The 24,888-nt window shown below is 38.5% G+C and overlaps 1 protein-coding gene across 3 annotated transcripts in view; it reads right to left on the bottom strand.

The window, feature by feature from the left end:
• Positions 1-24,888, bottom strand: part of HECTD4 (HECT domain E3 ubiquitin protein ligase 4) — a 75,155-nt gene that overhangs the window by 19,391 nt on the left and 30,876 nt on the right. For 2 of the 3 annotated variants that reach the window (XR_015260489.1, XM_086761907.1), the window contains exons 18-56: positions 24,259-24,383; positions 23,044-23,197; positions 22,643-22,743; positions 21,443-21,641; positions 19,888-20,007; positions 18,573-18,677; positions 17,745-17,908; positions 17,151-17,384; positions 16,711-16,903; positions 16,429-16,533; positions 16,257-16,345; positions 15,528-15,703; positions 14,937-15,072; positions 14,647-14,788; positions 14,376-14,542; positions 13,786-13,932; positions 13,295-13,479; positions 12,596-12,749; positions 12,012-12,292; positions 11,503-11,692; positions 10,352-10,433; positions 9,513-9,715; positions 9,185-9,320; positions 8,805-8,987; positions 8,365-8,535; positions 7,760-7,929; positions 7,209-7,324; positions 6,204-6,307; positions 5,760-5,921; positions 5,482-5,630; positions 5,134-5,213; positions 4,844-5,007; positions 4,070-4,307; positions 3,479-3,615; positions 3,181-3,307; positions 2,480-2,617; positions 2,211-2,347; positions 1,867-2,027; positions 1,074-1,255 (exon numbers count right to left, since the gene is read on the bottom strand). Coding sequence is in view for 2 of the 3 variants with exons in the window: in XM_086761907.1 (XP_086618033.1) it covers positions 1,074-1,255; positions 1,867-2,027; positions 2,211-2,347; positions 2,480-2,617; positions 3,181-3,307; positions 3,479-3,615; positions 4,070-4,307; positions 4,844-5,007; positions 5,134-5,213; positions 5,482-5,630; positions 5,760-5,921; positions 6,204-6,307; positions 7,209-7,324; positions 7,760-7,929; positions 8,365-8,535; positions 8,805-8,987; positions 9,185-9,320; positions 9,513-9,715; positions 10,352-10,433; positions 11,503-11,692; positions 12,012-12,292; positions 12,596-12,749; positions 13,295-13,479; positions 13,786-13,932; positions 14,376-14,542; positions 14,647-14,788; positions 14,937-15,072; positions 15,528-15,703; positions 16,257-16,345; positions 16,429-16,533; positions 16,711-16,903; positions 17,151-17,384; positions 17,745-17,908; positions 18,573-18,677; positions 19,888-20,007; positions 21,443-21,641; positions 22,643-22,743; positions 23,044-23,197; positions 24,259-24,383 (6,007 nt within the window). In the remaining variant the exon portion in view is untranslated. Of the gene's footprint in view, positions 1-1,073; positions 1,256-1,866; positions 2,028-2,210; positions 2,348-2,479; positions 2,618-3,180; positions 3,308-3,478; positions 3,616-4,069; positions 4,308-4,843; positions 5,008-5,133; positions 5,214-5,481; positions 5,631-5,759; positions 5,922-6,203; positions 6,308-7,208; positions 7,325-7,759; positions 7,930-8,364; positions 8,536-8,804; positions 8,988-9,184; positions 9,321-9,512; positions 9,716-10,351; positions 10,434-11,502; positions 11,693-12,011; positions 12,293-12,595; positions 12,750-13,294; positions 13,480-13,785; positions 13,933-14,375; positions 14,543-14,646; positions 14,789-14,936; positions 15,073-15,527; positions 15,704-16,256; positions 16,346-16,428; positions 16,534-16,710; positions 16,904-17,150; positions 17,385-17,744; positions 17,909-18,572; positions 18,678-19,887; positions 20,035-21,442; positions 21,642-22,642; positions 22,744-23,043; positions 23,198-24,258; positions 24,384-24,888 lie in introns of all 3 variants that reach the window. The other variant, XM_086761906.1, reaches the window with a different exon arrangement.

Consider the following 24,888-nt stretch of genomic DNA (forward strand, 5'->3'; position numbering starts at 1 on the left):
TGCAATTTACTGCGTAAATACAATGAGGACAAGGGACCAGAAGCGCTCTCTTCCCTGCTCATTCTAGATGAGGTGACAGCGGCTTTATCTGGTCTCAAGCTTTCCCTATACATGAACAAGCCAGCTTCTGAGTGGCCCCGAGTGGGTTACAAGCCCCGACATCTCATGGCTGTCATTCTAGAGCTAACGGGAAAAGTCAAAGAAAGACAAAGTGCAGTACACAAAGGAGTGGGCAAGTCACCAAAACGCCAGTTTGGAAACTGTATGTATTAGCAGGACTTGAATGAGACATATTTTAAAGAGGAAAAACTAAACAAAAGCTTGTAAAATTATCTTAAAGCCATGCAAAGTAGTGCTGTACTCTGCAGAGGATCTTTTACAATGCGGCATCTGTTAGAGGTAGCCAAGTTTCAGAGTAATTGAACGATGCAACAGGACTCTTTCCAGTAATTACTTTTGGTTATTAATAGCCTATATTTAGCACTTCCTACTTCCTCCTTATGCTCCAGCCATGTTACACACATTTCTTCGCATGCAGAACAGCTTTGTCACAATAATTGTCTTCGTTAACACTCACTTGAATTAGCCAAAGATTCTTTTCCATGATTCAGCACATACATTCTCTAATCAGATCTGTGATTCCAGTAGGAAAAGGACAAACCACTTTGTGAAATGAAGAAGAGTTGAATTTTGAAAACTGAGACCCAACTGGCATTTAGTTTTACTACCCTGGATTCAAACTATAAAACATTCTCAATTCCTTACAAGTATCCCATGTGGATACTTCCCTCCCCACAATAAACAGAAGCCCACTGATGACAAAAGGACAGAAGCACACTGAATGGAATCTTAGGAGGGCCTCTGAACTCTCTCCAACACTTTTAATTAGATCATTAGCAAGAATTTCAGTTTAGTATCCTACCACCAAGGTCAGGAGTCCATTGAGACATTTCTTTCAAATCCCATCATTATTAACTAATTGATCAATAAGTGCCAAATTCTTTTGATTTTTTTTTTTTTGTCCCCAGAAACTACTGTACCAAAAAAGAGCTGTAATAAAAGTTAGTGTTTACCAGGAAGAGGTGGTGCAAGAAGTTGGTTGGATAGCAACTGCAGGTGCTCCAGAGTGATATCACGGATAGCAGGAATGTGGAACAGCCGAGTAAACATATGTGGAGATTTGGGGGCAAAGATATTGAGGAGAGCCATGCGGCAGTACAGCTTGGCCAGAGAAGCTTCACTTCGCAAAAGCTCTCTAGAAAGCAACAAAACATAAGATTGCTTCATCGTACTTAGAGTAAGCCACATCCAGCAACCTGCCGCTGAATCCAAACATATATACCCAGTTTATTCTTATTTAAGAGGTTCAGGTAGACCAAATCTTTCCTGCTTACTTAAGATAGCACTCAGTCCATCTAATTCTGGTACCAAATGAAGGCACCTGAATTAGAAGCCAACTGTCCACAAAGTCAGTCAAGAGCTGTTGAGCTTTTAAATAGCAACTGATTGATGGTACAAGAAACCTAAGCCTCAAGGAAGGCAGATGTTAGACCAGCACCTATAAAAACACTTTCATGTGACTGAGTAAAATCCTTCCAACAAAACCATTATAATAAATTTCCTTTATTAAAAAAAAAAAAAAAAAGAGAAAAAAAATCCAAACCCACTACCACCCATTAAAACACGAAGATTTAATGAACCTTGTCAGCTTTAATCCAACAACTACAGTAAGATTCAGAAGTTTACTAGTGCTCAGAACAAGGCTGTAGTAGATAACTGTACTATAGGAAATGCTATAGGTCAAGTCAGTAATAAAAATGCCTTCTAACAAAGTTGGTTTTTTTTTTTTTTTTTTTTTTTTTTTACCTGTGAATTTGGATATTGGTATTATCCAGGGTAACCAATCCATTGGTTGCAGTCCTCCTATAGCCAGCCGGTGGCCTCTCTAACATGTCAATAGGATACCAGTATCTTACCAGAACTCCTTCACTTCTGAGGTACGTCTCTACCTGTACCAATTCATTTACCTGCAACACCCAAACCAACACTGTCAGTAAACACAGTAACGATGATCTTTTTTTTTTCTCTCCTTCAAAGAGAGCACCAAATCAGCATTCTAAGCAGTTTAGTACCTTTAATCCTATTTCCTCAGAGATGTGTGATGTTTAATGTGATACACTAAAAAGCCCCCCCGATGTATCTTTACTCACTGAATCAACATCCAGAACAACACCATGAAGACCAAATGTCTTCAGCATCCCACGAATAGCAAACTTGGGTAAAGCTGTTCCCACAGCACTACTGGTAACGTTGTTACTGTCAGGAGAGCGAGTCACCACTGTGAGACCTGGTCAGAAAGGGACAATGCAATTTTTGATGTACAGCATTTTCCTCAGATTGACAATTTATGCAGTAGATCACAAGTGCCAGAGCCCCTTAGTTTTTATTTTCCCCTCAAGATACTTTTTGCTGACTTTACCTTTTCGTACTTTATCAATTGTAAATTTGTTTGCTTCATCTTTGATATCCTCGATAGTAGGAAGGTAGAGGTCTCTTGGGATGCCACCATTTTCCTCGTAGAGGAATTCTACAGTTTGTCGCGCTATATCAACCATTCCTGGTAGACAGAAAGGAGTGCTAGTTATTTTCCCCAGCCACTGGAAATAAAGTTCTTATTCTCATTAACATCATAAGCAAATGAGCTAATTACTTAAATATTCTTTCAGTCAGGCTAATAGATAGGGAGTGGAGCTTTCCTGAGACACACTTGTATGCTTCTCATTAGGGCCCACAATTCTTACTTTGCTAAAGCGTTCCTCAAAAATTTTGCCTTGATATAGTCGTAGACAGAAAATGCATGTAGATAATTACTTCCCAAGCTATCATTCCGAAGTAATTCTGTATCCACGTTACAACAGTACAACAAATTCTGCCACTATTTCTAATGCAAGTTTTCCCCACTTAATTAGGCCAACTTAAGTAAATGTGTTAAAGAAAAATCACAACCACAAACCAAATTCTAAGCACTTGATGAAAACAGCAAGTGATTTTTTTTTTTTCTTTAATTCAAGTTTTCCAGCCCTGAATACAGTAAAACACAAAAAAGAAACACAGGTGTTAACTTCACGCTTATTGCACGTCATACTAAAAAAAGGGGCATGGAAATAAACACAGCCATACCTAACTGTAAAGCTCCTTTAATCTGATCCAACCCAGACTTCCTCTCAGCCTCATTACGGAATCTTCTTCTAATTGTAGGGAAAACTTTAGTTTCCCAGGCTTTAACCAGCAGGGCATAGTGATCCTCCTACAAAAACGAAAGTTATTTAGAACACCAAAAAGACAGAAAAGTTAACAACAGCTATATTTTCCTTAAGGAAGTAGGGGAAACCCTTGTGTGGCAAAACTGAAAAATCTGCATTACAAGATTCGTATTTAGAATACAAGTTACAGCAGGCAGAGCTTGCCTCTTCCTCACCCGGGGAATATCATCGTCGTCGTCGTCGTCACTTTCATCATCTGCAATAGGAGGGGGATGAGGATCGGGGCCTGATGTGATAAAGTTCTCGTAGCTTAGTTCCATTTTATAATGGCAAGATGTGTCACTGTCATATTCTGAAAAACACACATGGAAATGATGAGATCATAACGCACTGGAAGGCATACAACAATATTCCATGAAGCTGTGGAGGTATACTGCATTCCATAGTCTCCAAACAGCCTGTGGAAACGTAACGCATTTTGACATAGCGTAACCAATTGGCTGACTCAATCAACCAGAACATCTTATTGTATTCAAAGCCCTAATAAAATAATTTATCATTGTAGTTGCATTAATTGAGACTAATTTGTGCATCCACATAAAGGAAGATCAAAGTAAGTTCTGTTTTTTTTTTTTTAAATTGCCTTGTCTAGAACCAAATAAGCACGTATTTGACAATGCTTGCTGTACTGCTTTACCTAACTAGGCAGTACCTAAGAACTGCAGTCAGGATGTGCTTAAATGCTATTTAATCGATTTTAAAATCTCTTTCAGGAGAAATTACAAAGATGTTAATCATCGCTTTACGTTGTTGAGCCGTAGCAACAGCAGCGATTCTACACGGAGGTCCATGGGTCCCAGGATCAGAAGCTATGCTGGTGCCAGCATCGTTGTCACTATCAGAAGCCATGGCAAAAGGCAACGCTTCGAAGTTGGCACTTATTTCTTCAGCTAGGTCAATACAGAGATCAGCAGCATTCCTGTGAGCCTGTCCTTCAGCATAGGCAAACTGGCGAGATCCAAAGTTAGCACGGACCTTCGTGTTCTGAAATAAAATTCACACAAAGGTTTAAGATGAGCTGTGGATTGTTTTGATTCTTCTCTTTGCTCTTTTTAAATAACTCAGCCCAAAGGCTAAGCTATCTCATCTCCATGCCGTATCGTTTTCCCAGCATTGCTAGCTATAAGACTGGATGCAGCAGGGAAAATATTAAGCTGCTAAAAACAAACTTCGAACTTTCCTTTTTTTCTAGCTTAAAGATACAGCATACTTGGCTAGCATACTCTGAAGCAAGGTCACTGCTGGGAAGGAATACTAATAGAAGGGCTACTAGCACAGAGTAATGCTATCTCATTGAGCCCGCGGCATGTTAGTGTGCTAACGGGCAGAAAAAGTGCCAAATAATTACAAAACATACATGCACCGGGGCAGGGTAATGGAATACCTCAACCTAACTCATTAAAGGTAAAAAATGATCGCTCTGCTTTTTAATAGACAGATAAGCAATACTTTCTTATATAATGTTTTTAATATTTCTCAAAGAATATATATCAAGCAACATATTTCCGTTAAAAACTTGCCTTTTTCTGAATGTGGACAACCGGCCACATTCCACCAGAGACATCTTCTAGATACGGCCCAAGACGCTGCCCACAATACGTAAAATAAACCCTGCCTTTAGCTGGCTGCCCTGGAGGGGGTGGAGTTCCTTCTGTTCTTTCCCATCCGATTCCTGCTACATCACCTGTAGAAAAATATAACGGTCAAAAGAAGAACATGGATTTAATCTCTTTTCTCATCCACTGCTTCCCTCACCTTTAGGGGATTTTCTGATTTACCAGATAAGCAAGCTAACTGTACCCTTACATACCAGGAGAAAGAGTCACATCCAGTCTAACGCTCTTCCACTGCAGCAAGCTGGAACCGTTGTAATGCACTGCTCGCCCATTGCTGAGAAGTAACACAGGAAGAGAATTAAAGAGAGCACTGAAACAAATAAGGATTACAACTCCCTACCAGCTGAAGTCTAGGTAGCTATGGTACTGACAAAAGGCAACACAACTCTCCTTATTTTGACAAGGAGATAGCCCAGTTCATAATTTTAACATTGCACTTAAAACGTACATGTTGCCAAGTACAACATGCTCACATTTCTCCTCAAGGAGCATACAAAAGTACTGAGCAAGACCGTGATTTTTGATGTACATCTCCAACGTACTTGTGAAAAAGACAGGTGCCCACTGGGTTTGTCCAAGCACCATCCCGTTTTTCTGCTTCTGTAGCAAATCCAAATGAAACTATTGGTCCAGTGTCATCATCTGTATCTCCATAGGAAACTATTTCAATTTCCCAGTAAAATGATGGTGCCTAGAAATAAAAATAATAATTTTAATATATATATTTTAAAAATACAGGTAAAATATATATATATTTTTTCTTTTCATGCACTATTGAATATTAAATGACACAAACTGTTGCACATTCGTGAGTTCTCACCTGTACTGGAACTGGTGAAGTGGCATAGATAAATGTACCCCGAGGGAGTCCCCCACCTGCACTAGGATCAGCCAAGAAGGTCACAGCTGTGAGATGCGATGAAAACATGCATGCTCGCACAGGGGGAAACACTCTTGATGGGCTCCAGGTGATTTCCTTGGGCTACAAACAGGAACACAGCATTTCTTTCTATCAATTACAGTTGAAATCATCTACCAAAATCCAGTGACACATTCTTCTAGAAAGTGCATGTTTAATACAACAAATACAACTACCACAACTGCAACCACAGCAAGTCACATCCCATTACAGAAATTCACATTAAATGAAATGCCTAAATAAAAATCCAACCACTTTGGCCCAACACCGCCGGCAGACCCGCTGCACGCAGTGGCTGGTTTCATTTGCAAGGGGCAGAGGACTCAGCACTCTTTCTGCACTCACCTGTCTTCTGTCTGCTTGGAGTGGAGGAGGCGGAGGTCGAGCGCAGTCACGATACAGCATTCGTAACCTCTCGCACTGCATTTCAACAACAAGGAGCCTCTCCCCTGTAACAACAAAGCAAACCAAGTCATGAGGTTCCAAGCAAATCTAGTTACTTGGAGTCCAACAATGCAATCTTAATAGGACATTTGCATTTTAAGATATCTATTCAAATAGCTTCACTTACCTGATCAACAAAATGAAAGACAAAATCTAATGTATACAAGCCTCTGTCTTCCTCATGTTTAACTGAAGTTCGGTTAGCAAAGACATTGTTCCGTTAATTAAGACACAAAGTCCATTTTAGTGAGCAAGTTTACGACCCAGCAAAAGCAGAAAGTCAAAAGAACTTACGCCTGCTATCAAAAAATCAGTACACTCCCTTGTATACCATATATGGAGATCATACTGAAATCCACCTAGCTCCTACCCTAGCACATCCTTCGCTTCAGACTTTTCTTCCATTGAAAGGCTCTGACATGTTCCTAAAACTTTCCCTTGAACCAAGAGTTCTGCTAGGCTCACTGCTTATCCTTAAACAAGAAGGAAGGTAATCAAGAGTTCAATTACAAGAAATATAAGAAAGTATTGCAAAAAAACAGCAAAAAGGTCACAAAAGAAAACACATAAATGATAATGTCAAGGAGTACAGAGAAGGTTACAGTGGAAGCAAGAAAAGTGGAGGGGGTTCAGAAGCATAGTAGTAGAGAGCTACTACTTGCATCTTCTGTGACACACAGTACAATCATGTTCTAGCCTAACTATGCCTAATGCTTAAACAATTTCATCTGATCATTAGCTACTCTTACATTAGCAGCTCTGTAACTATGACAAGATGTTTTGCACTGTTCTAGCTATCATAAACTCCAAGTAGCTGGAGGATAAAACGCTGACATTATTTTAAAAGCCTTTATGTCTCTGAACCAAATACAACAATGAAGCTGCAAGAAGGTGTTGAATACCTACCAGGGCTGCACTCCTGTGCTACCAAATTAAGAACTTCTACAGCAGCTGGACACTGTTGAATGAATTCTTCACAGAATGAGCTGTCTTCTAACAGCTGAGCCATCACCAAGCATGCTCTTAACAGAAAAAAAATAATACGTTTAAGGCATTACAAAAAGAATATGCTGAATTCAAAGTTGTCTTTTCAGGTATTGAATTCAAGACTTTGAAAAGATAGCACACCAACTGATCTACTTCTTTGTCTGGTTGCTTAGCTATTCATTGGAATTTCCACAATGACAGCTTCCCCCTGTTTGGTAACGTTTACTTATACGAAGCATTTCCTCAACGCATTATCAGTGTTACAGGGGCACTTTATCTTTGGTGCTCATTTTAACAGCATCCATACACTAGACGCACTTAATGAAGCGAACAAGAATTCTTTGCATTGTCTCCTGCTGTCACATATCAATACCCACAGAGGAAGAAAACAAGAACCCATGCCATTTTCTTGAACGTTTGTGTACGGTGTCAGAACAGACTGAGGTGCTGCATAAAAACCAATGACTCACCTGGTTCTTATTTCAGCAAGAAGCCGGACCACTGCCATTACTGGAGTTGAGCCATCTCCTGTTGCAGGAAGTGAGGTGTGAATAGATAGACTTCCCTCCTGAGGAAGCAACATGGACTGGACTGCCTGTACTACCTTCTCAGTAATGGACAGTTTATGAAGAGGCAATGCCTGATGGTGGGGGGGGCACGGTAAAAAGTTAAATTCAAGTAGTTAGTTTCTAAGAAACGAGGGCATTTTATTACCTGGAGTTAATTCTCATTTTGTACTATCACAAAACCAGCATGAAACACCACTCAAAAAAAACCCCAACCAAACAAAAAAAAAAAACAAACCAAACACAGAAACAAAACAAAAAATCCAACACAACATGCAATGGAACATCTTTAAGCACCAAAAGACGAATACCAATGTGAATGAGAACTTAAACACAGATATTGTTAAGATACCCTTAAAATGAGGTAAACTTTACAAATAATCTTTATTCAAACAAGACACTATTTACATGCTACAGATTAATTGCCAGTACGCTGTGATTAAAAAAAAAAAAAAAAAAATCAAATTATTGATATTATACTTAATATTGGATTCTTAAAACTACCGTACCTCAGATCTTGGAACACATAGTCTAGATAATGGAATAGTTAACGTGTCTGATGCTTGTGAGGTCTTTCTACTGTCTATACTGGCAGGTGGAAATTTGACCGTTGCTATACCTTCTTGTTCGTTAATAGATGCCACCACTCCAATGCTTCCTGCTATGCCTTTACCTAAAACCTACAACCAAAGAAGGTCTGCATAAGATTTAAGGCTTTACAAACAAGAAACACAGTGTTTAACACCACACAACAACTCAACACACAATAAGAGCTGGGTACTTAGGAAACAGGAGTAACACACAACAGCAGTCTTCACAAGTCTCCTCCAACGGCTTCACAAACGCAGGCAATCTGCACACCGCTTCACAAGTACGCCAATGCAGGGAAAACATTGGCAAAAGCACCGATTCTCATTTAAGATACAGAATGCGAATGGCGCTGAATTACCTGAACTTCAGAACCTATTTTAATTGTCTCCTTAAAGCCACCCAGAGCACAAAGGGCAGCTACTGCCTGCCGAGCAATTCTTTGAAGTTTGGCAAGTTTCCTTCCACTGCTGCTCCCATTCTCCAAAATACTCTCTGCATATTTCCCAAGTTGTGGAATGTACATCAGAGCCCGAGACAGAACCTAAAGACAAAAGCAAAAATACCGGAGAACGACTTCAAAGCACAAATCAAACAAAAACCAACACCTCAAGCCTTCAGCCCACACACAGTCTCAGAAGAATTTTTTCTGTTCTTGAAGAGAATTATATAACTCAAAATATTCTGAGTTCTCTGAAGTGTGAACACCATCAAAGCCGTCATTCTGTTCTGTTTGCTTACTTTTTCAGCAGTTGTTGTCCATATCTGAGCCGCGTTTGACTCTGGTGCCATCAACAAGCTATGCAGCAAAGCGATCACCTCTGCCGCCATGCTGTTTGCAACGTGGCCGCTAATGAACGGCCTCACAGGATCTGTCCTGTACAGGAGGAGAAAGCAATTTGCCCGTTAATTTCAAAACAAGAGAGGAAAATGAAGCTTCAACTGTCAACAATATAGAGCACAAAAAAGGGAAGTTTATGAACATTGAGATTATTTTCTAGAGCAACACAAATACCGGTAGACAGAAAAGCAGAATCTAGACTCTAAGTATAGAGTTGAAGTAACCTACCTGGCAAGCTCAGAATTCCTCTCTCTGCAAATAGATGTTTGTGCAGTCTTCTTTTTGTCCCCAGTGGACAACCCACTGGTAGTTTCTGGATTAACAGTTTCTATGGGTGGCCCAACACTAACTATCAGACCAGACTGTGCCCACTTTGTTGCTTTTCGAAGAGCTGCAGCAGCTTCTTCTGTAATAACTTCACAGCAGCCGCTCTGGAAATGAAATTGCCATGTAAGACAAACACTTATGTGAGCTCTGTTTGGCCACTCTATGTGATGCATTTAAGTCTCCTCCCTCTGCACATGTAAAAGGACTGAGAACACATCAAAACATCCTCCCTACGTATGTATTAGTCACAGTCATAAGACAAATTATTTCTGTTGCTTTTTTTCATCCACAAAGAGATAAGAGATTTATGTGGATTCATCGCCTTTAATATTTCATTCTTCGCTTAACAGTATAGTTTCTCTTCTCTGATGAAAAAGCCACACATGAGTATTTCTGGTGCACAAGAATGTATCTGAAAACATACACGAAAATTGAATTTAAATATGTGGTTTAAAAATTGTACTATCATGTGCATTAAAAACGTCAGGAAGGAGAATACTAAAGGGGCTTAAACATGACCTACAATGGCTGGAGGAAGCATTACCTGAAATTCTTTTTCCATCCTTTACCTCTGTATTTACATTATTTAATGCTAACATTAAAGTTATCTTTCTGAATAGTTCTGTAAGTTAAAAAAACACTTAAGAAAAGGGATTTAACATCAATTAAAAAACCAAGAATTCTGACTGGCAACCATTTTTTATAACGTTGAATAATTCTTTAGTTATTCCTTTACTTACTTTTGTCATGTCTCGGTCCATTTTCACCACTTTCTCCATATTGGCTCCCGTTCCTAGTCGGAATGGACGACCTTCCGAGCTACTATTAAAGTGAAAACAGAAGATGTTAGCTCTGTTTTCATTGCTCGAAACAATAGCTGAATATACAGTACAGTTTAAATATTATGCGTGGTTTTAAATTATTTGAAACCAACCCTTGCTTCTGAATTGCTCAGCAGTAATAGAAACACTTGATAGTCAAGGACATACCCAACTGCACTGTAATTTGCAAAAGGAATTTAATACTATTGAATGTAGCTGTTTGCATAGCAATTTAACCCTTCCCTCCTCAAAAAGAAGCATCAGGAAATTGGCTTTTACTGAACACAAATGCCGGAGGGCTCTGAGTTAACCTTTCACCAAAGGACATTCAACATCGTACCTTTCAGTATCATTTTTAGCGCATACACAAATAGTACAAAATGGAAGAGTTGACAATGTTGGCTGTTTGAGATTCAGAGATCTCAAAATCCAAGTGGGTACTAAGAATACTAAAGAAGCTGTAACAGCAAGTTATTATCCAGCATATGCATTATTAAAAGCAGTGGTTTTAAAGCCATTTCGCTTTGATAGTTTTTTTACTTGTTAGTCCTGCATAGTCTGTAATACCACAACAAGATACATTCAGCTTTCCCAATGTAGCATCATTTAAGAAGCTAATCTTTCCTGTGACCATTTTCAGACAAAGATATTTTCATGTTCCTTTGCTAGTGGCTCGTAAGCACATCAAAACCTAATCATCACACTCCATATCCCCCTTCTTTCATACATCTGTATACTCTGCTCTGTTTCAGCTTCGCTGCTCTCATCATAACTAGTCTTCTACAAAACAGAGAAGTCCAGGAAGCACTGGGATTTAGAGTCTTTCTGCTGCTGCCTCACCACAAGTTCAGTATAGTGGTACGCACTTTTATCCAGGTAACAGTAAGCTAAGCATCAGCCCTATAAGCCATTTTTATATTACCTTATTATTTTGCCAGTAAACACAACAAATTGGGAAGACAATTTGCTTTCCCATTTACTATGATGTCTAGGATGCACTTTCCTATAAAAAAAGATGCACGGAATTGGTGAAATTGGTTGCCAATTCCAATCCAGCGAGTTAAGATTACCTTAGTAATGGCTGAAGGACTTCATGGGATGACTGGTCTTCCCGTTTATGAATAAAAATAGAAAGTTTACCATCCACTGCCTCACTTTCTTCTCCAGGATCTTTATCACCTTTTATGGAATTTTTAGGGCTGGCTTTTGCCAAAGCAGTATCTGGCTCAGAGGCAGTTGGAGAAAGAACTGTCTGGCAACCTTGACGTAGACAGGAAAAAAAAAACCAAAACAAAGGAAAACACACAACTATGAGCTCCATCAACAAACTTTCTTGCCCTTGAAATGAATGCTAACACATCCAAGATGTATCTAAAATATCACCATGACACACATCTTAGTCTGAGAACAGTTAAATTAAGAGGCAGATGGGAAGTCACAGAACTATTCTATCTTTCAACACTCACATATCATATACCTTTCCCTACTTGAGATTTCTGTTACTACAAAAGCTCCTCGTAGAAACATGACTTGCTTGGCAATTTCTTAAATTGGCATGACACGAAAAGGATGCTGGTACCTGGTACAACATAATCCGCCAGCTTTGCCAACAGCAGAGAGGCAATCTTGGAGGCTGGGTCACTGGGATCATCCTGTTCACTGTTCAGAGAGGGTACCGAGTAACTCCAGGGAGGCAATTCCACATTTCCACAGTCCTCCACACTCATGAGAGGTAGTGCAGCACGACACAACTGGAGGATTATAAGGACCAACTTTGGAGAAGGACGCTGATCCAAGAGAAGTGACAGAAGCTTGGACACACAGGCTGGCTGGCTCAGGATTGCTTTACCTATGTGACTCCTGAAAGGGAATTAAAAAAATCAAGTAACTGCTGTTTAGAAAAAAAAAAAAAAATTGCTCTCGGGATTAGAAATAAATGAATTTATTATTTACAAGATATAATTAAAAAAAAATTCAGTGTCTGACAAAAGCTTCTCTGCAACAACTCATATAACCTGATAGCACTGATTAAACACTGAGCACCAGTTTACAATCCAGTTTTAGAATGGTTTTGAAAGTTATCTTACCTTCACTACAGTAAAAAAATCCTCCCCACCTGCTTTCATACATAGAAAAAATACTCCAGAAACAAAGGCTTAGTACCTTGACAGGTCATTAAGAAGACTGAGAACATCTTGAAGCGCGTCATTCCCTGCAGCTTGATTACCACAGCACTCCGTAGCTCGTGCGAGGTGGTTGGTAAGAAGGCTGGAGACCTGACGAGCCAGACCAGAGTGAACAGCTTCTGTCGAGCCACCTTTAAAAGTAATGCAAGAACACACAATTGTAACTAACAAAAACAAACATACACATCTACAAATTCCTTACCCATAAGTTGAAAATAGTAAAAAATATTTTTGTTTTGCTATAGCAGAACTTTTCTTAATATAAAATGTCTTTTAATTAAAAGTAAAACCTGGCAGAATATCTATGTCCCATCAGCCAACAGCCACATGTCTGTAAGTTTATCTATGTTATGGGTGAATCCTATCACAGCAGAAATACATTAAGTGATCACTCAACGTCTGCGGGTTCTCTGGTTATGTCTAGACAGAATCAAGTGGCAGACCAGAAATTATCTGCAACATAAACACTCCCACAGTGGGGGAAAAAGCTAGAATTAAAAAAATAACAAGAAGAAAATCAACTTCCTTTTTGAATCCACTTTTGCGTTGTAAAGAACCCACCCAGTACTGAAGTCACGGCGAGTGAATGTCCTATTTTAAGTACATTTACACCACTTCTCAGGCACTTGGGTAATTCTAAAGCGCACAGCAGAACTATATTTGGCAGTGTTCCTACCTTCTTCTTTCTCCCATTCAACACACCGATTGGCTAGCACCTGGAAGGCAGCCCAAGCCATAGTGGCCACCTTCTGTTTCTTAGTCTGTTTTTCATTTGAACTGGATTCTGTCTGGCTGCTTAAACTGCAAAGTCGGTCCATAAGTTGTACCAGGCCACTACGCACCAAACACTTCTCTTCACTCCTAGATGATAAGAGAAATTCAGGTTTTAACTTCAGTAACTTTTCAGTCACTAACAACAGACCCAATGAAAATCCAGAACTTGCTGTTAACTCAGCAATTAATTACTTCACTTTGAGAAAGATGGTTCTGTCTTCTCCCTTGTCCTCCCCTCTGTATTCTGAGAAAATTTAAGAGGATGTTCTCAGATACTCCTCATTATGAAGAAAGGGAGCATATTTATACTACGGAATGCTCCTCCTTAAGGCAAAACCTAAGAAGGACAGCTGTGATGCCCTCCTTCCCTTTCCAAAAGAAATACTTTGATACCTCGTGTAAGGTATAGTGCACAAGAGGCCAATGCTATTTGCACAAGCGATGGGGTAGCGAGCACACAGCGAGACCACAGACGTCATGGTCTCTCCAAAAGCTTCCTGGACTTGTTCCACCATCCCACCACATGTCAGCTCTTCAATCCTGTCGGTAGTTAGATATTTGAAATAGTATGCTTTCTGGGTTAAATAAAACGAACAAACTTCCAAATATAGTTTTAAAAAAAATAATCAGCACATATTAAGCATTACTTTAGAAAGATTTAGAAGCAAAACTGCAAGTCACTTAATGTTTTAATATGAAACATATGTAAATGAGATAGTATGGTAGTTTTACCTCAGACATGATTGAAATTTGACCACAAACAAAATACTTAAAAAATATTTATTAAATTTAGATGACAGTATTAGTATCAGCTAAATCTACCACTAACAACTAACAAACATGAATTTAGAATTAAGTCAGGAGAGTAAGATACCCTATATACATATATATGGACACTTCTCACAGTTTTTCTTTGCAGAAAGCAATTTACTATCTTTTACAGAGACCAAAACATTTAATTATTTGCAGAGAAATAAACAAACCTTGGTCCTCCCTGAAGTACCATGGTCACTGGGCCTACAAGATGCGTCACCCCACCAACCCGAACAGCTGCCGTCAGCAACTCTCTCATATGCACCAAGGCTTGCTTCCTCGTGTTCCCACGACGCCACCTCGTCTGAGCAGCTAGCAGAAAGCTGCTGCTGGATACCTAGGAGATTTGGTTTGGTTTTGTTAATGGGAGACAAGCAAGACATCTCCCTTCTTTGTGAAAATCTGAAAATATAATGATTTAGCACATTTGAAATGACATACTGCTTGGTCAGGATTTGTTCCAATGAAAGCAAACAGTTGCCCCAGTAAGACACTGTACGTGGGTTTATCTCTGCTGTCCTCGATGGTCAGTGACTGGAGAAGAGTGAAAGAGCTGCTCCTGTGGCTGGTGACATGGCGTCGCCTACAAGAACACAGGATAATTACACCTGGCAGCAACACAGTGATCCAATGAAAAAAATAATGTGCTGTGCTTGCAAAGTTTATGACGATTTGAACAACACAGGCCACATTATTGCAAAGCAGCTTCATGGAATTAAACTGTTGCATACCTTTGACTTGTTCTAGCAAACTCGATATCTTCATTTCCAATCATTTCCAAGTCGGACGGTGCTGACATACTACGGAGGAAGACGGGCTGGCGGACTGCGTGAGATATCACTTTTGTTTCAGATGCTGATTTACAGGCTGCAATACAAAACAATATGAAGGAATGTCACTCCTGGTGTAGAAGGTTATTTACAAACTGTTTTTAAAAAAATCACTGTGGACATTCCAGTGAAAGATATAACACAGGGTAAGGAAAATACACTCTAAGCAAGAACCTGCAACTCAGCTCTGAGGACTTTTCTGTATTCAGGTATTGTTTCAAGTTAGTTTTGTTTTGATCAGGTTAAGCATTTTTTCCCCCAATACTTCAGGAGACTAGAGTGTAAATTCCACATATTATTACTCAGATCTGAATTTATGGCAATCAGAAAACAAACACTCAGCTGCATTTATTGTAAGAGAAAAAAAGGTTTCATTTTAATTTAAGTGAAAGAGGAAAAATAAGAGAAACAGAATAAATTATATCTTTAGGAAAAAAAAAATAAAGAAAGAAAGAATAAAAGAAAGTACAATGCTGGTAATGACATATATACCTGGAGTCTCTGCAGGGGTACCAGATATACTTCTTGTGATTCCAGACTGTGCTGCAATAGTGACATGTAGTAACAGCTCTGCTCTGTTCATCAAGCTCTTCACTAACGTTTTTGTTTTTGCTAGGGGATGAGAGGTCTTCTGTATCAGTGAATTCACCTCCTGAAAAAACTTCTCCCTAAGATTATGAAAGAAAAATAAAAGAAGTAAATTCAATTATGTTTTAATGCCTTCTGAAGTAAAGCGTTACTATGAGAAAGGTTATTTTAAAGAAGACATACAGCATCTATCTATTCTATGCCAACAAAGTGGAAAGCAGAAAAAATTAAAGAAATAAACAAGTGACTTGTTAGTAAGTACTAGTAGCTGTATGTACTAACGCGGAACAAATGATTCTAACAATTTAATCAGATATTGTCAGACAGACAGGAAAATCAAGTTTTAAAGTATTTGCACCCCCAGCTAGAAGTTCAGCTGAATGTTCCTGCTCCCAAAGATTGTTTTCTTTCTAGAGGTTCACCAGCCTTTAATGAAATTAGATATAAAGTGTTTTTGAAACATTTAGTGCCACCTTCTGTTTCACATCATTAACTGTCACAGAGAACAATGAGATTCAAACACCTACTCTGATGAGCATTTATGTTTGTATGCAACTTTAAACCTGCATACCTACTTTTGGAACTCACTGAAATTCCACAGCTGCTTAAAGCTGCCTGTCTTAAGCTACTAACCTTAGAGCCAGGACCACATTCTCCAGATCACTTCCATCAAAAGAAACTTCTTTCATCGAACACAGAAGTTCTAGTTCTTTCATCTTGCTCTAAACAAAGGGAAGGAAAAGGAAGAATGTGTATTGAGAGAGCAGCATGAAGCGCGAACACACACAGCAGCCACAATGCTTACCTCATTGAAGTGGTAATCATAAAAGAATGGGACATTGTTCTCCAGCTTCCCATGCATGGCGTCATCCACCTCATTCTGCCATTTCTGCTCCAGCTCAGCCACGCTCTAAGAAAGAGACAAAAAATAACACCTACTGCAGCTGATCATCTTCAGGAGTAGAAGAGATCTTAAAAGAAGAAATCTGAATAAGTTTTGTATTTCTGTGTTTCTAAAATGCTGTCAATACACCTTCAATCTCAAAAAAAGCTTTCTAGTTTTTCTTTTGTGTAGTTTTATTTTTACCTGCAATTGTCTCTCCATGGCATTTAACTTCTTAAAGGTCTCTCCCATAATTTTACAAAGTAAATCATATTCTTCAGCATGTTCTTCCTGATACTGGAAGTTTATCAGGGACTGGAGCGCATCAACCAAATTCAAATGTTTAATCACACATGAAACGACCATCTCTTCCATTACTTCCGGCTGAATCACTTCCCTAGGGTTACAGGTAAAGCCAGACTGATTAAGCAAGAATAATGGAAAAACTTTGACAATTCATATTTACAACTCACTAGACGCTGCGTTCACAAACAAGCATTTATAGAATATTAAATACACACCACCATACACAGCAAGCATGCTGTATCCCTTCCATTGCTTTTTCAGCTCGCTCACTTTGGCACCAAACACTTCAAAAAATAACAGTCAAGTTCAAAAAACATAGCAAAACAATGCCTACTTACTTTATACTAGGTCTGAATTGAGGCCGAGCACGTCCAGAGATTTCCCTGAGTTTTATCATGATTCCCGGAGGCAGCCTAATCCTAGGCAAATCAAAATAGTGTCCAACAGGAGGCACTAGAACATCAGAAGGATATGTAAATTCTCTATCTTCCTCTATAGTAAGAGGCAATGGAGAAGGACTTGGTGTAAGGGCTGGAGATATGACACCATTAGCTTCCACCTGCCACTGGCACCTGGAAAAATAAAAACAAATGAAAAGGATTTATTTTTTTTCTTAACTTCCCCAGTTCAGAAAGACACATTAGTCAACAGCACTGTACAAGGACAGACAATATATTAACACATTAAGTGCAGCTTGTACCAAGCATAGCCCAATCCTCCTCCACCTACTCTAAAGAAAACCTCTACTCTCTAGAATATTTCCTTAGCTTTAGGCAAGACAGAACTGTTGAACAAACTGTGCAGGAAAAATTATCAAAACAACCACCTTAAAACAGAAGACTTGAGCACAACTACAAATGTCAACCTCCCTCAGAAAAAAAAAAAAACCCCACATGGAAACTCAGATTTTTTTAATATACATCTTTTTTTACCTTTGTAATAGTTTAGATCTTAAGAGCTCTTGACAGGTTTCTTCATCTTTGGTAATTTCTGGTCCATTGTATAATATTCGCAGCATAGAACAAGCTAACACAGAAAGGCCAAGTGCCAGGTCAACTAAGAACGGCAAGCCTCCTGACACATCCTCTGAAGACTCCTGCAGTAGGAACAGTGATAAATTGCACTAATCAACCAACCATGAAGTCCTTCCCCAACATATTTCAAGATAGATTTTATATTTTTACATATAGTCTTATATATAAGATATATATCACATCTCTTGCACAGAGGTATATTGAAAAAATGCTTTAACAATTTAAAGCAATATAGAAGAACAACTCAGACAAGAAATAAGATTTAAACATTATTTTCCTGAGCCAAGAAAAGACAAGATAAAGTTATTTTTGGTTCCATCATTTTCTGGCCTGCAGATCTGTTAGCTCACAGATCCAGTCCTAGCTCTCAAGTAGCGAGATTCAAGTTTCCTTTTGTTTGATTCCAGTGTCCCTCCCCTCTCTTTTTTCTAGGCTGGAATAATTGTTCCCTCATTAAATCTCTGATTTCCAGGTTGCTACAAGACATCCATCACTCCAAAGAAACCCTGATCTACAAGCAGCAAGAGATACTACAGGGTCTAAAATGTAGGTCCTTTACATTGTAAAGAGATGTCTTATTGACAAAATAAGTAAGCTATTACTGTTCTACATTTCAAACATTAACTTCCAACTCTGAAGTATATTTCTATTTGATCAGAAGTGAGTAACAGACAGAAGAGAAATCGAAGATGAACCTGTCCCACGGAATCTGCCACGTTTGAGTACCTGTGCTCGGACAGTGCAAGCAAAGCCCCACATGGCTTTGTCTGGAGTGTTGTGCTCACGGCCACTCCGCATTTCAAAGGAGAAGGTGACTGTATCTCCTTCCACCTTAACATTTTGACAGGGAGGAGGTGGGGGGGGAAAAAATAAAAAAAAAAAATAAAAAAAAAAGAAAAGAAAATACAGTTAAGAATTAAGGCAAACAAACAAACTTCTCATAAAAGTGGCTTATTTTATAGATTAATGTTTTTAATGACATTTATCTAAGTATTATTGTTATCTCCAATTATATACTCTAATTTAATATTCTTCCCTTTTTGTAAGGATAACTTACAGTGGACAATTTGATTTTAGTTTTACTGTAGTTAACCAGCAGCAAAATAAAAAAAAACCCCACTGTAGTTATAAAATCAAAGTAGAATTTATCACTCTGCACTTGGCCTTGATTTTGATCAAAATGCTTTCATTATTTGTCTGCAAGAAACCATGCAATAATTAATAGTTCCCTTCCTGAAGGCAGACAGACAAGCTCTTCAAGGAGAAGAATGTCAGCACCATTAATAGAAGAGTCTGCTACAAGAACAGTACAAAAATCTGTGTCTGAAAAATCAATGAAATTCCATTAATTGTGAACAATGGAGTGCTTGTCTGAAATGGCTTTCCAGTTCATTACTTCTTGTTTTTCTTTTTGAAATAATTTTTCATTATGTACAGAAGCCCAGTTTTAGTGTGGGACAATGTAACAGCACAAACGCATAAGGAAAAAAAATGCAAATCATACTGCATACAATCTGAGGGAACATACCACAAAATTCTTGAAATACTGAAGTTTCAAGAAGGTTGAGTGATTTTTCTGTCTTGGCTTTACTGCCAAAAGCATTCAATGTAATTTTAAAACCTAATACAAATGGTTGGAAAGTTGCTACACGTACTACTTGTTATATTTGTGAGCTCCTGTTAAAAAAAATGCAGTCACGCCCGTGAAACTTCAGAAAATATGCACAGCCTCAGACTGAATCCTCCTAGGAAGATATGAGGACAGTAGTGCCGTTAGACACTCCAGGACTGAAACACACTCATAACGAATTCTAGTAAGACATAACTAAACAAGTTAAGCTCAGAAGGAAGCACCACACATAACATATAGTCAAGTTTAAAGTTACTCCCCGAGGACGTAAGAGCCCACTTAAGTGATCTCATAAAGTATAACCGAACACTTAAAAAGCTTGCACTTCATTGCCATGGGTTAAAACAGACTCAACATGGTTTCCAAAGGGGATTTTTCTATGTGAAATATTGTTGGATTATAATACTGTACCTTTACTAAGTCTTTCGGCCAACCAGTTCCTAAGACACTACGGCTGCCGTATCCCAGTGTATTGCCTCCATACTCAGCAACCTTCCTACTGTTTGTGTTAGGACCAGCATAGATCACCAACTTCAAAACATAAAATACACTGTTAGACTGTAAGAGAAAAACAAGAAAATCTAATAATAATAATAATACTTAGCACTTACACCGCGCTTTCTATTTTCAAAGCGCTTTATCAACATTAACAAATCCTCACAACAGCCCTGTGAGGTGAGCAGGCAAGTATTATTATCCCCATTTTACAGATGGGGAAACTGAGGCAGAGAGGAAACTGAGTGACTTGCCCCCAAGGTCACACAGCAAGTCAGCAGCAGAACTGGGAGCTGAAGTCAGGAGAAACCCTAACTTCCAGTCCTCACGCTAAGCTAACTAGAACATGCTGTCTCTCTGCTAACAAATGGATTGCTTCTACTCCCATCAAAGTTCATATTTTGTCAGTGACTTCAGTGGGAACATGACCAAGCCCAAAGTATTCTGCAGGAGTTTAACCAGTAATAGGTGACATTAATATTAAAGAGGCTTATAAATAATTAATGGCAGCGAGTATCCCAGGACTTGCTCTATGTCAAAGTCTACACGGCAGCAATTAGTAAGCAGCACAACACTCTGATTATACAAAATAAATGCTATTATTTCTGGCCTTGAAATGAAAAGATTTGTTCATATTAATCCATGTAAACATGTCAACTATCAGGGGAAAAAAAAAAGTAACTATTACAGTTCTGCCCAGTTGAAACAAACTGTGCTGATCTACAAAGCAGGTAGCTAGATTAAAATTTTGAAGTTTGAGGAATAAGGAAAACTGAACAACAGAAGAAATGAGAAGGAAGTCAAATTAACTTAAAAAAAAATGGAAGAGTCGATAGGAATATTTGAGGAGGGAGGGACAACACAACCGCCCCCACCTCCCCACCACCCTCTGGAGCCTATTGTATTTCTCCTATTTAATAACCACCGCTACTTCTGACATCTTCTGAGGAAACTTCCTAATTACAGAGCCTAACTCTTAACAAAGGATCCTCACAACTGGTAAGGTTTAAACGTTGAAACAACCACTAGATGTTGTGTTCTGAAACAACACAGAACAAGAATTAAGCATACACTCTTTTTGGATTGTTTCCTCAAGAGTAACAGAAAGTAAACATGAACCATTTATCGTCATCTTCCTGCCTTTTCATGTCAACAACTCTTTGTACATTTTCTATCATTTTGGCTAAGTCTAGTCTTAAGATGAAACTCAAGAATTCTTCAGAAAGGTTACTGACACTTGTGTCACACAATAAATAACTTCTCTGCATCCCTGTACTTTACAGCCTTGAAGTAGGTAGACTGACATTACAGCATGCACTAATCAGCTCCTACCAATAAAAACCTCCTGCATTATCCTGATCACCAGAAATAAGGTGTCAAGACACGCAAGGGGCAGAAAACACGAAAATGGGAAGTGCTGCTGACAGAAATATACACAAAAGAAAGAATTTCTGAATTGGCCCTTGCTTACCTTATCATAATCATACTGTGAAGAACATCTGTTGTCAAATCTAAGATATAAACAGCGGGCTCCTGGAATATGTACAGTTTCTTTAAATTTATAGTTATCCCTGACAGGATGAACTGTTTCTACAGTCTTCCCAGCAGCCCAGGGAGCGGGGATCTTCAAACCCGTAAGAAAACCTGGTTCTTCTTTCTCTTCCAGCATTCTGAAATAATAGTGAACATTTGGTCCTAAATTCAACACAGATTCATACTATATATTCAGACATCAAACTACAAAGTTCTTAAAATCACCTCTCAGTATTGATACATAGTGACACAAAGTACTGACTCCTCATTTTCGGCATAACCGTACTGAAGGAATGTGCAGAACTTAAAACAGCGCGAACTCTGTACATTAGAAATAACTATGCCAATCTCTAATCTGTAAAATCTGAACTTTTCCCTAGGCTTTCCAATTTCCAAATTATGGTAAACAATCTAAGCAGCACCATAAAAAAGTAAATGGTACTATATAGAGATTGTAGCATACAACTGGTAGCATAAAAACCAACTTCCCTCCTGGGACAGCACCCAAAACTGCTTATACTGTCATAAACCAGTGTGCCTAGTATTTCACTGAAGCTTATAATTTGGAATGGGATTGAAAATAAATTCTTCAGAGTTTTCACACAGTGTATTACACATTATCACAAGTTGTTTAATACTACAAATTTGGCAACATTGCACATAGATATGATAAGCATTTTTTATTTAATCTAGCTGAGTGTTTCTGCTTCTAAGCAGAAGCTGTAGAACTCTGAGCTGAGACACAGGATTTAAATGCAGGACTTAAAATAGTTATATTTCCCTAGGTAAATGAAACCACTTAACATCTTTCCAACAGTTTTAATTGTATCTCATGCTGCCAGATACATTTGATTTTCTTATGATGGCCTTCCTTAGCCTAATTTATTGCAAGAGGAACATTTAGAATTAATTCCTAATGCTTGAGGTGAGGGGAAAAAAAAAAAAAAAACCAAAACAAACCATATCCTGTGCAAACAACCTGAAGATATTAATCATTTAATTCTATACACACACACAAAAATTAAAAACTAATTCCCTTTTGTAAAGACTTCTATATCTCTAAGATAGCCTTACCAACTCCCAAAGGAACATTACAGCTAAGATGTTTTACCCCATGAAAGGACCCAAAGAAAATCACCTCTCATCAGGTAGCAGCTTCCCTTTCTGTTCTGATGCACCAGCAGGGGAACTGTTCAGTTCTGAGAAAACTGGAGACTGAGTTTTAAGCAGCAGTGCAGTCTGTGGCACAAAACAGAGTTAGAAACACGCAAACAGTAAATAATTTTAAGATCTCAGCATTGAAATAATATGATCAATCACACTGTATGTTGTTATTGACAATAAAGCATTACTTAGTACATGTCGTACCTCGTCAAAATTAATACTCAGCATGATCAACTTTTGCGATTGTCAAGCAACTCTTAAACTATGATCTGTGGATCACTTACTGCAGAAAGTTGACCAAGATCTACGGCATTCTAGAACTTGCATGCCACATCTTTTTTCCTTTGTAAACAACTGCTGACACAAAGGCCATACCTGACTTGTGTAAAGAACCAGCTGCACCAGCTGAGGCATCAAGGCATCAGCCATAGTTAGAGTCTGCAGATTTGGATGCATCAGAGATGTCAACAGGACAGGAAGCAGATGACCAAGCATAGTAGCCTTCGTAATTTGCTCCAGGCCTTTTAATCTGTAAGGACAGTCAGGGTTCACATAGCAACAACTATTTTCATATAGTATCACTACTATCTTTAGTCATCTGTTTAATCTTGTAACAGACTGCATAAGTAGGCAACTCAAAATTCAGCAGAGAACATTCGCATTATATTAACAACAACAAAAACTTACTATCTTGAAAACATTTCAAATTCTCCAAATTAGGCCTAGTCTTTCCTGTCAGTTCTTACTAAACAATGACAGACCAGAAGACAGTAAATCACGAGTTTAATTATTAATTAGAAGATGATAAGCTCCATGGGCATGGGATGAAAAGTTCACATCAAACACAAATGTATGCGTCCAGTATGCATATCAGGCTGCTAGCACACATAGCTCAAAGTACTTCAAAATAATCTGTATCTATAAAAATATATTGAGCATGAAATCTGTCTGAACGCATCTCAAAGGAATTGTGTATTATCAATAAACAAAACTAATATTGCGGGAACAGAGAAGCGTAGAAACAGAAACCCAAAATGCAACTGGGAAAGGGAGAGGTTTGTTTAACACAGAAAAGGTTCACAGTTTTCATTTACATCCCATTCCCAACGTGGTTTTTTTAAGTGGAGGGGAGACAGGGAAGGACAAGGTGACGCTATCTGACAGGACATGTAGGATATCATAACAACATCCAAGACTTGTCATGGATAAAATATCTCGTCCAGCTACTAGAGATGCAGTAGTCAGGAATTTAAAAATAAAAAAAATTGCCTCAGCTTAGAGGAATATTCCCAGCTGACTAACTATGGTTTGTTTCCAGTTACTCTGCTCATAAATACCATTGTAACTGAATAAAACCTTCCCAATTTGAAGTTTCTATAGATGATCAAGCTAGTAGTACTGACGCGCAGTCTGATCCTAAATTCTTAAAAAGATAATTCCTAAGCAAATGCTATGGTTAGAAACAGTTCCTATACATTCAAAGCTCAAGTATGAAGTTATAAAAAACCAGTAACGCTAACTGTGCTTGAATAATAAGCCACACAAAGCAAATCTACTGTTTTCAAGTTAGCATACTCCTACTCGTCTTACCTTTGCTCCCTATCAGAAATGTCACTGTTTATTAGTGCTGTAGTGACTTGTTGCAGCATTTCCAAGACTTCATCACATCCTGTCAGAATTTGTGTAGCAAGAGACAAAATGCTGGTCTTTAGCTCCTAGGGACAAAAACAGTTATAGGATACTTAAATTCTTAGAGAATACAAAAAAAAAAAAAAAGACAACAGAATAAAATGATGGATTTCCAAATTAAAATAATGATAATGTGACCTGGCAGGCCCGCAGCAGTAGATTCATCCAAGACTTAAATTTGATTAATGCTAAGCCCCAAAGTGCTGGGAGAAACTAGGTGCATATTTTACAGGATGCACATCCAGTTTCTAGAGGGAAGGAATCCCCAAGTCCAGCACCAGAGAGAGCTGTTAGCCAGCCAAGGTACAGCATTGGTGACAGAATGTCCTAGCAGGCATGAGGATCACTGCAGAGAGAAACTGAACAATGAGAACATGGGTGAATAGTGAGACAAGAAGAGTACTACAATATTTAGCATTTACTCAACGAGCCTGAACAAATAACTTTCAACTGCAGCAGATTATAAGCACACAGTCTCAAAGAGTAGCAGACAAAACCAGTTTAACAAACAATGCCAGAAATTCAGAAGTC

The sequence above is a fragment of the Chlamydotis macqueenii genome, chromosome 17 (assembly GCF_036417535.1).
Source record: "Chlamydotis macqueenii isolate bChlMac1 chromosome 17, bChlMac1.mat, whole genome shotgun sequence".
NCBI classification, from domain to species: Eukaryota; Metazoa; Chordata; class Aves; order Otidiformes; family Otididae; genus Chlamydotis; species Chlamydotis macqueenii.